General features: G+C 47.7%; 1 protein-coding gene across 1 annotated transcript; it reads right to left on the minus strand.

Moving 5' to 3' along the window:
• Positions 1–1,914: 1,914 nt before the first annotated feature.
• FAM221B (family with sequence similarity 221 member B) lies at positions 1,915–8,471 on the minus strand. The gene is made up of 5 exons (XM_056117434.1): positions 7,970–8,471; positions 7,182–7,316; positions 2,593–2,703; positions 2,195–2,392; positions 1,915–2,045 (listed from the first exon to the last, which is right to left on the minus strand). Exons 1-5 carry the CDS (start codon positions 8,469–8,471, stop codon positions 1,915–1,917), a joined length of 1,077 nt encoding a protein of 358 aa, XP_055973409.1.
• Positions 8,472–11,165: the final 2,694 nt, after the last annotated feature.

The raw sequence follows: 11,165 nt of genomic DNA on the forward strand, positions 1-11,165 counted from the left end.
ACTTCTTAGTTCCTCACTTTCACTGACTTCCCTGGTCACTGTCTCCCCTCCTTCCCTGCATCCTCCCCCCTCCCCCCCCTTCCATTTGTGATTACCTGCAGTGCCTCTGATCTGAAAACTGTAGCTTTCTGCAGGGCCTGACTACTCTGCTGTACTCTATCGCCACGACTGAACCTGTTATGGAACCTGAGGGATTTCTATTCCTTTGCTCCTTTTCTCATTCAGTCCATTTATTTTCAAGCTTCATTTTCTCTATTTAAATTGTTCAGCTCTATCTCTGTCCCTCATCCTGCCTCATCATCCTGATTATCTCACCACTGCTCACTAATACAAATGTTTTGCTACTTTGCCTCTCTCAGATCCTCTTTCCAACTGTATCTATATCCCCAACTACTGATTTTTTTTCCCCCTCTAACCCCGCCACATTCACCTTCCAAATCCCATACCTCTTTCCTCTTGATTATATCCCCTTTCTTATTTCTCTCCTTCCCAATCAGTCACTGATTTGTGCATGACAAGACATCGACTTTGTTCCTTGTTCACTGGGGAAAGAGAAGCCATCGGCGGGTCCTTCTAGAAGGTCGTGCTTCCTTCAGTTAGTCTTCTCCTTTTTACCTTCCTCTTGGTCTTGGTAGGTGGGTTTTTTTGTTCTGAGAGATTCCCTATATCTCTGGGATCTTGTCTCACCCGACATTTCTCTCTTTTCTTCTCCAGGTTATTTCCTCTTCTGCCTGCTTGGTTCTTCCTATAGAATGCTTCTTTGGGTTGGAGAAATAGTACAGGAGTGAAGGGGCTTACCTTGCATGTAGTCCCCGGCACTGAATATGCCACCCTGCCCCCAGCACATTCAGGGAAAGCAGTCAGAAACTGTCCAGGCATGGCACCCCAAACCAAAATAAAAAACCAACCAAACAAAACACTTCCTTGACTCCACTCCCCCCCTCTGGGTCATGGTCACGGTCCTCCCATTCTTCATTGATTTGCTCGAGCGTGCCCAGTAACCTCTTGGAGATGGAGGAATCGAACTCCGGTCGGCCATATCGGCCGCTTGCAAGGCAAATGCCCCACCCACTGTGCTATCACTCCAGCCTGGGTATTGCCTGATTTTCCCCACTGCTCTTGCTATCTACGATCCTTAGATTCCTTCAAAGTCACTCTGAGTTTTGCCTCTATGGCACCATTGGAATGGCACACTCCAGTCCCCAGAGACCTTCTAATGGGAGTATTCAGTCTCTTTGCCCTCAGCTGCATCTAACATCCTTGCTCCCTCTACCCTTCTAGATGCTCCCTGCCTAGCTTCTTTGGAGCTACTTTCTCTTTCCGATGCCAGAACCAGCACTGAAGGTGGTGGGTGTGGTGGAGGCAGAGGCCTGAAGCCAGCTATGTGGCATATTGTTTGCTCTCTTGCTCCCAATTGGTGCCAACTTGCTCTCTTGCTCCCAACTGGTGCCAATTTGAAAGTGTGTGGGTGTCTATCCCTGGTCCAGGCCTTATCTGCCTCATGCAGAACCAGGTCAGATTCCAGCATCTTCCCCTTTATTTTTACACTGGGTCAGGCTCACAATGGCCCAAGGGAGTTAACAAGGCAGGGGGGCATCCAAGGTGGGAGTTGGGGTAGTTGGAGTGCTTCCCAGGGTCAGGAGCACGGAGAGAGAGAGAGAGAGAGAGAGAGAGAGAGAGAGAGAGAGAGAGAGAGAGAGAGAGAGAGAGAGAGAGGAGAGAGGAGAGAAAGAGAGAAAAAGAAAAAGAGAGAGAAGTGCAGAGTCTGCTTGCTGCGGGGTGTGGGGGCTGCTGTGGGAGTGGGAGATAGTAACAGGTGCAGGGGAGAAGGATGGGGTAGTCTTGGGCAGGGCGGTTGAAGGTAGGGGTGCCTTCTTGCCTGGGCTTTTGACTACAGAGACAGGAACGACACCCTTATTTCTCACCATGAGGCCTCCCTCCTCGTCGCCGGGTATCCTCGGTCTCAAAAAATGTTTCATGTTCCTCCCAGCGTCGGTCACAGGCCGCACACAGGAAATTAGATTCAAAGCAAACACAGCAACAGCCTGGGGCAGAATGGAGGAAATTGGGACTTCTTCATGGACTATTTGTTATCTCTTCCTTTATGACCACAGTCCCTCAGATCTGTGCCCAAACTACTGGCCTCTGATCCCTAACCACTGCCCTTCCCTGCTCCCCTTGCTCTGGAAGGTACCTTTGACTCTGCAGGGATGTCCACCGGTGGCCGCATGCTCTTCATGACTGTGTTTGCAGCGACATAGGGCCCTCCAGGCCTTGGGGTCAAAGAAGGCTCGTCTCCTGAGCCAGAACTCACCTACTTCTTCTGGGCGTGAGGGGATGAAGCAGAACATGAGGCAGCGACACTGGCTAACACTGCAGGGCACAGATATATCTACAGGAATGGGGAGAGGAGGTAGGATCAGCCAGAAATCTCAGGCCAAGCCCACTTCAATGCCTCCTCAGTGCCCCCTTCCACAAGACACACACACACACACACACACACACACACACACACACACACACACACAGATCATGACATACAGTGGTGTGGTTATCCTTACCCATCAGTAAGGGCTAGGTAATCTTTCTTACCTGATAGAATTTTATGCTCTTTCAGTAAATGACCACAGAAGCACTTGGACTCATTCCCAATTTGAAAACAGTCCCAGAGGTAATGGGGGCAGCGCCAGCCAATGTAGAGACCTAGATGCAGAGGGATTGCATGATTGGGAGAAGAGTCAGATTTCATTCACAGAAACCTGGTTTCGTGGCCAGGTGAGGTGGGACAGATGAGGGAGAAGCAGATAGTCCTGTGCACTCAGATGTTCCCTTCCTCCCTGGAGCTGACAGTGCCTCTGACTTCCATCTGGGATTCCTGTGTGATACCCAAGCAGTGCAATCTTCAGCTGTAGGACTCCTTCCCATAGAAAGGTTCTGAGTCATCTCCATTACAAATTCCACCCCTCAAAAAAAATAATAATAGGGGAGAGACAGTATAGTGGTAAGGCACTTGCCTTGCACACACCCTACCAGGGTTCAATACCCTAGCACTACAGAGGGTCCCCTGAGTCCTACCAAGAATGATCCTTTAGCACAGAGCCAGGAGTAAGTAAGATCTGAGCACAGCAGGGTGTGGCCCCAGAATAAACAAACAAAAAGAAAAGGTTTTTCTCTTCTGTTTAGGGTTCCCTTCTTCTGCCTTTCACAGCATCTGGCACTGCTTTGATCACAGCACAGTGTTTTGTTTTTGTTCACCTTCCTGCTCACGTCAAAGTTACTCCAAGGAAGAGTCTGACTTTTTGTTTTGGATCTTGGAAGAGTCTATCGCAGACCTTGGAAGAGTCTATTGCAGGCGTTGGATGAGTCTGACCTCTTCATCCATATGTCTAAGTCTTAGCACAGGATAGATGTTCAAAAAATATGGATTACTTGACCAATTGAACGTCCTTTCCTGTCCCTTTCCCTTTCCATTTCTTTACCCCATACTTCCCTCCCCTCTCCTTTCCTCCTCTTTTCTCCCTTCTCCTCTCCTTTATTTATCCCTTTCCTTCCCCTTTCACCTTTCCTCACAGAATGGCCCCGTCCTCCAAGTATAACCCTGGAATTCCATAAGGGTGGTGAGAAATTGTGTCCTCTGATCTTTGATGCCCCAACGGTCACATTTCCTACGTTTGTGTCAAATTGTCCCACTAGGTTTTCTTACTTACCCATAATCTCTCAGGATTTTAAGTCTTTTTCAGATGTAGTTTCTGCTTTTTGCTGTTTCATTATGGAAACTGGCAGTGTGAAACATCCAGTGTTTCCATTACCCCAGGGAGGCTTGGTGGGAAAGGTAGCATGCAAGGCAGTGTCACAAAGGGTGTGAGTGACTCTAGGATTCCACCAGAGGAATTTAGAACTCCAAGGAAGCTGATACACTGCAAGTACAGGCCGAGGGACAGAGGTGATCACTGCCTGGCCTGAGGGTCTGGGAAAATCAGGTCTAAGTACTTATGTGGGTAGAGTTCAGGTGAAGCGTTTGAACAGGGAGACTGACAGCCACACCTCAGTCTCCACTACAGTTGCTTGTGTATTCCATACCAGGGACCTCAACTACTCACCTGAATCTGGTTATGAGTGGACAAGGATTGGTGGAAATATGATTAGGGAGGAAATATGATCTCAGATGATATTTTTTGGGGGATGGTGAGGGTTTAGGGTCACACCTGGCATAAATTGAGGGTTACTCCTGGTTCTATGCTCACGAATCACTCCTGGCAGGGCTGGAGGACTGTATGCAGTGTTGGGGACTGAACTGGGGCTGACCGCTTGCAAGGCAAGTGCCTTAGACAGGTGCTCTCTCTGTCTAAGGCAGAGGCTGTCTCTAGGGCAGCCTTCAGATGCCCTTTGGTCTCAGTATTTCTGACTTCCGTCACATCATCCCACTTGCATGGAATCTGTAATTGGAACTTTTCCCCCATAACATACCGTTATCTTTACAGGAGCATAGTTCCCGCCCAGGCTTCTCTCCTGAATTTTATTTTTCTTTTTTTGGCTTTTTGGGTCACACCCAAAATGGTCAGGGGTTGCTCCTGTCTCTGCACTCAGGAATTACTCCTGGAAGTGCTCAGGGGAACCATATGGAATGCCAGAGATTGAACTCATGTTGGCTGCATGCAAGGCAAATGCCCTACCTGCTACATGGCTCCGCCCCTTCTCCTGAGTTTCAGACCCCAAGAGTCAGCTGTCTACTAGATGCTTTCAGCAGCAAGTTCCCCAGGACAGTAAAATGTGCAACACTTAGTCATTCCTCCCAAACGGCCCTTGTCTTTCATCCAGCACACACTTATTATTCTATTTGAATCATTCCTTCAATGACACCATCATCCAGCCTGTCATGCAGAAATCTTGGAAGTTTTTATTTTCAGGCTACACCAAGCAGTACTCAGGACTTTCTTCAGACTGTACCTTCAGAGACCACTCCTAACAGACTCAGGGGACCATATGGGGTACCAGCCACATGCAAGGCAAATGTTCTACATGCTGTACTATTGTTCTGGTCCCCTGGATGTCTTTTAATGTGTCCCCCTATTCAGGGATCCAGTGGATAGTTGTATCTTCTTACTTTTTTCCTTTTCTTTCCCAAGACTCACTTGTTTCTTCTGGGGGGGGGGGGGTGTTGGGAACACATCCAGCAGTGTTCAGGGGCTAGTCCTGGCTTTATGCTCAGGAGTGTTCTCTGGCAGTGTTGGAGGGTCCATATGTAGTGCTGGGAAGTTGCACCAGGATGTGTGGGGATGCAAGGCAAGTATCTTACCCTTGTACCATCTCTTCAGATCTGGGTTCTTCCCTACTCCACCTACTTCTTCCCTGGGTTATTCCTGATGCCTGACAATATAGTCTCATGACTTCAGTCTTCTTTTTTTCTCTAGTCTATCCCACACTTGGGATTTCATCACCCCACCCCTAACAAACAGCAAAACAACCAACAAACAAAAAAACAAGAAAAGCCACTCCATATATGAATTGAGACAAAGAAACAAATGAAATCACTAAAGCTTTCTTAATCAGGGATGGGCCCTACATGGGAATGATGAGTGTAAATTACACGGAAGGAGAAGGAATAGAATGACCTGAATGTCAATTTACCTCAGGTCTATGTGGTTTTGCCATAACCCTCTTCTCATCATAATGGGAGATAAAGAAGGGAAGGTCAAGAAAAATGCATTGATATCTACTGAATTCTACCTGCAAACTCCAGAATCTTCCCAGCAGGTCAAGGAGGCCCTCTTAATCCCTCCAGATGCCCAGTAACATGGGCACATATGCTCACATACACAATGTCTGTGTTTAAATAATTCCTCTGCCCTCCCTGCATATCCACACAACATGCAATGAACAAAATTGATGAGAGAATTAATTATGGGTTTGAAACTTGAACCTTGAACATAACAGGGCAAGAACTAGCAGATTGCTGATGAGATTTAAAACTTCTGGGTGCCCAGGTGATTTGAGGGGAAGGATTGGCTCTCCTAGCAGTGCTTATAGAGCCTGTGGGCTACTCCTTGATGGTCCTTAGTCTGGATGTACAATGCTGCTCTGGCCAAGTGGTGCTGAGGGCCACACGGGCTACACCCAGCGGGGCTGGGAGCTGGAGGGCATTGATTCTTGGGTGCCTTTTACATGTCACTGCATCCGCTGCAGCCCTTTGAGCTATCTCCCTGGACCGTGTAATAGCCCCTTTCATGGTGTTCCACCAAGGTGCTGAGGCTTTTGCACAGTCAGAGTACCTCATGGCAACTGTCCAGGGTCCTTGGTCATCACTGCTTTATGTTAAGTGCTGGCTATTAGAGCCCTAGATCTGGGGCTGGCCTCAGGGGTGGCAGGTGGAGGGGGTTGCAAGGCAAGCCCATGAACCATTGCAGCACTGTAGCACTGTCCTCCTGTTCATCAATTTGCTCAAGCAGGCACCAGTAATGTCTCCATTATGAGATTTGTTGATACTGCTTTTGGCATATCAAATATGCCACGGGGAGCTTGCCAGGCTCTGCCGTGGGGGTGGGATACTCTCAGTAGCTTGCCAAGCTCTCTGAGAGGAATGGAGGAATCGAACCCAGGTCGGCCATGTGCAAGGCAAAGCCCTACCTGCTGTGCTATTGCTCCAGCTCCAATGAACCATTATATTACCTCTTATTTTATTTTTTGGGGTACTGGGCCTCACACATGCAAGACAAGTGTTCTAACCCCTGCCTTGTCTCTTTCGTGTGTGTGTGTGTGTGTGTGTGTGTGTGTGTATGTGGTTTTGGCCATACCCAGCTGTGCTCAGGGCTTACTTCTGGCTCTGTGCTCTGGGATCACTCTGGAGGATTTGGAGAACCACGTATGGTGCTGGGGATCAAATCCAGGTTGGCCTTACCCACTGCACTATATCTCAAGGGACAACATTATTGCTTCTGCTTTTAGCAATTTCAATTTGACCACCTGTTCCTGGCCAAACTTTCTGTGACTATTTACATTTTGGGGGTGTGTTTGTGTTTATATCCACACAACTCACCTTGATCCTATCACCCCTTCCATATTCCAGTGGGTGGCACTGCCATTTTCACAGGGGTCAGTTATTCAACCTGGCAGGTTTCCAGGTCCTTAAAATTGTGGATGTGCATGGGCCAGTCCCAGGTCTCTGAAATGCTGCCTGAGCTCACCTGACTGGATGGCATTCAGGGATGTGTTCTCAGCCCAATGGAAAAGATGTTTCCCCTGAGAATGAAACTTCTGTCTGTGCAGTGCCTTAGCCATGTCAGCCATTTCTGCCTGCTTAGTAGGACTTTCTGGAAAACCTGAGGAGGGATGGGATCAGTAACCAAGGGGGAAGTGAGAAGACCCTAAAATCTCAAGGAGGTCAGAGTAGCCCATTCAATTTGGAGGTGAAGGAAGGAAATGAGCGACAATTACCAGATGGTTTCACTCATATATGGAATATAAATTGTTAAAGCAAACAAGTTGGCTAAAAACAACCAAACCAACTCCTAGACTTGGTGAAAACTCAGGTGGGTACCAGAAAGGAAGGGGCACCAGGGGAGGATTTGAGGGGTAGGTGGTGACTCTTCTGATGGTATGATACACACAGAACAATGAACCGTGTTCTCTGAAATTCCATAATCTTGTTACCTAAAAGTAAATTGGTAACAACAACAGAAATGTGACCATCCTCCCTCTTTGGGGGCCATGTCAAGGGACAGTGGTGAGAATGGCGGGGAAAGGGTAGAAACAATTATAGTCAACACCTTTTTTCTCCTGCTTCTTGCCCAACTGGGGTTCAGACTGAGCTGGCTTAGAAGTAGACGCCCTCTCCTCATGCTTTTCTGTTGCTTCCTTCCACTTTACAAGTGCCTGCAGAAGGTCCTGGTCAGAATCTGAAAAAGGGAAGGCTTTTGAAGAATTTTAGATTTAGAGCTCTGGCCAGGACCCTTTGTCCATCATGAGAGCTCACCGGAAGTCTGAGTAAGCTCTTGCAAATCATCAAAAGAAGACACAGAGACAAGGTCTGGATGGACTTGAAAATCCAAGTGTTTTTCCTTAGTAGAGCGTCCAAAAGAGGTCTGGAAAATGGAAGTCTCCATTTTCAGTGCAGGATTCTCATATATGACAGTCTCTTCTTTGGTGTGAGGAACATACTGTACCTTCTCATATTCAGCAGAAAGGGTCTCTGAGGGGGAAGACAAGGGGCTTTCAAGGACCTGGTCTTCGGAATATTCCTGGCTTGAGATGGGCCTCATGTAATGTTCAGAGGAATGGGTTTCTAAAGGTATCTCAGAGGTTGGAGAAGAGATTTTAGGTATCTCTAAAGTGGCTAGTTCCATAAAAAACTCAGAGATCAGGGCTTCTGTTGGGTAATCATAGGTGGAAGGTTCCAAGATCGGTTTAGAGTTAATGGGCTCTTCTGAGTTCTGAGCAGAGGGCACCAATGAAGAACTCTGCTGCTTGGCATCCATGTTGGCATCAGGTTCCATGTCTTTGTCGGTTTCAATCTAGGTGCAGAAGAAGAGTACACATGTTATTGGATTGGAATTGGTGGGTCTGCAAGTCAAGGAGGAATTGGTGGGTCTGCAAGTCAAGGTTCAAGGTGGTGGGGAGTTATGGAAATAGGAGAAGATTCTCAGTACTTCCTAAGACTTCACATGTGGGAAAGCAAGGTGAGCTCCCGAGTTAGGAACTGGGAACTTAATTGTTAATTCGCGTGCCCAGATCACAGGTAGGTTGTGAGGGAGCTGGAACTGAATGGCTGAAGGAGTTTGCACCTCTGAAGAGATGGGACCAGATGGCCAGATCACAGAAGGAAGATTGAGGCAACATGGTGCTAGTCCAAGAGCTAGGAATACTCTAGGGCCCTGAGTCAGACTCTGAACTTCTAGAGATTGGGGACACCAATCAAAGTGAGGGTTCCTGTTTTTCATTTCCCTCTCTCGATTTCTCTCTTTCTCTCATTCTCTCTTTCCTCTCCTTTCTCTCTTTCCCTCTCTTTCTTTCTCTCTCTTTCTTTCTTTCTTTCTTTCTTTCTTTCTTTCTTTCTTTCTCTTTCTCTCCCCTTCTTTCTTTCTCTCTCTCCCCTTATTTCTCCCTCCCTTCCTCCCTCCCTCCTTCCTTCCTTCCTTCCTTCCTTCCTTCCTTCCTTCCTTCCTGTACTCAGCTTACTTTTTGGCTCTAAATTCAAGGATCACTCCTGACAGTGCTCAGGGGACCTTATGTGTGTGGTTCTGGGGATTGAACCTTAGTCTGGTGCCTGCAAGGTAAGTGCTCTACCACTCTACTATCTTTCTCGTCCAGAGGGCTTACTTTCAGGAGCTCAAGAGGACAACATGATGCATTAGGCAGGGCTCTGCCCATAGTCATTTTGTCTGGAATTAACATAGCTTCCCTTGATGATATCTGTTTATGTTGTTCAGGGCTGCAACCGCTTCCAGCTGTAAACTGATCTGATTTCAAGTCCAGTTCTCTTTAGATGTCTGAATGTCATACTCATATTCTATGGTCTATTGAACATTGACAAATGGCTGTACCACAGGCATCATAACTGAACTTTGGAATTATCTTAGTCTTTTCCTTTTTCCTCAGCCTTCATCTTCAAGGAGGCACCAAGGATATTTTATTTATTTATATTTGGGTTTTTTTTGGGCACACTGGTGGTGCTCAGGTGTTACTTGTGGCTCTGTGATCAGGGAATCATTCCTGGAGGGGTGCTGGGGGGGATGCATGTGGTGCCAGGAATCAAACCCAGACTGGCTATGTGCAAGGCGAGCACCTTACCTGCTATACTATAGCTCTTATTGTCTAGCTTTTGAATAGTCCTGAAACCCATTCTCACCTCTCACTTTTCTGCATTTTTTTGTTGTTGTTGTTTTGAGCCACACTTGCTGGTATTCAGGGCTTTCTCCTGTCTCTGCTCAGGGATCATTTCTGAAGGCACTGGGCAATCATATGTGTTGCCAGGACTCAATCCCAGGTAGCTGTGTGCAAGTCAAGAGCCTGACTCGTGTTACTATTTCTCTGAACCCTTCTTTGCAGTTTTGCTCAGTTCACATCACTTTCTGCCTGTTTTCTGTAATTACTTTGTCCCTCAGCTCTTTTGCCCAGCATATTGACTCCCTTATTCTCTCATGATTTACAGAAACGAGATTTTTATAAGGAGCCTAATCCTTTTCACTCAGACACTGTGCTAAGAACGGAACTCAGCAGAGTCTGAGAAGGAGATCTATGAAGCAAAATACAATACAAATGAGTTGGCGTTAATGCTAGGGGTAAGCCAGGATGCTTTGGGAAGTGAGATGTGCTTAATTTATATTGGAAGGATGTCCCAAAGAGATCAGCCCTTCTTGATGACCCAACTGAGATCTTTCTAAAAATGCAAGCCCAACAAGGGCACTCTTGGGCTGAAAAACATTCAGTGACTCAGCTTAAGGATTGAGTCCAGCTTTCTTGGCCCTGACATTCAAGACAGTCATCATTTGCAAACTGCCTAAGGATTTCAACCTTAACTTTCCCTGCTAAGTCTCCTAAACATTTCATCTAAGTTCATCAGGAGTTTTTCATAGGGGAGGCTGGGGACAGGAAGCAGAAGTAAGGGCATGAAGAGGGAGGAAATTGATCAGACCCATTTTCAGAGGCAAAAGGGTGGAGAATTAGGGAATGGGGGAGGGGAAGGGTGGGAAGAAGAATGGGGAGGGAATGGAAGAAGGATGAACCTGGTGCATTATGAGAGCAAGGATGAAATGCAGAACGGGAGGGGGTTGTACAGAGGCTGGGAGAAGGCTTAGAAGGGGACTGGGCGAGGGTTTGGAGGAGGAGCTCTTGGGGAACGACCTACCTCTGGGCTTTGACTTTGCTGTTATAGGTCTTTAGGTGAGGAGGGCAAGTGTTAGCTGACTTGGGGGTGCTCCTGGGAGGGGGGCGTCAATGAGTCTCTACTTGGGGACCCCTGCAGAGACTGGCAAAAGCATTAGAGCCAGATCTCCGGATGGTCGGGAGGGGGGAGGGGGGGGAGGAGGGGAGAGCCGGAGGAGGAGGGTGAAGGAAGGGGCCTGACTGGAGACGCTGGAACCCCAGCTCTGAGAGGTGGGCTCCGTCACCAGGGCAACCGGAACGCCCAGCAGTTTCCGTAGCAACAGAAGTCGGGTCACCTCTCGGTGGGT

The sequence above is a fragment of the Sorex fumeus genome, unplaced genomic scaffold (genome assembly GCF_029834395.1).
Source record: "Sorex fumeus unplaced genomic scaffold, SorFum_2.1 ptg000034l, whole genome shotgun sequence".
Classification (NCBI taxonomy): Eukaryota; Metazoa; Chordata; class Mammalia; order Eulipotyphla; family Soricidae; genus Sorex; species Sorex fumeus.

Excerpts from the sequence above, each read along its gene's own strand:
- FAM221B (XM_056117434.1), bottom strand. The coding sequence starts at position 8,471 with ATGGATGCCAAGCAGCAGAGTTCTTCATTGGTGCCCTCTGCTCAGAAC. Across the intron at positions 7,317-7,969 it reads AGAGCTTACTCAGACTTCCG|GTTTTCCAGAAAGTCCTACT; the intron begins GTGAGCTCTCAT and ends ATCCCTCCTCAG. Across the intron at positions 2,046-2,194 it reads ACATCCCTGCAGAGTCAAAG|GCTGTTGCTGTGTTTGCTTT; the intron begins GTACCTTCCAGA and ends ATTCTGCCCCAG.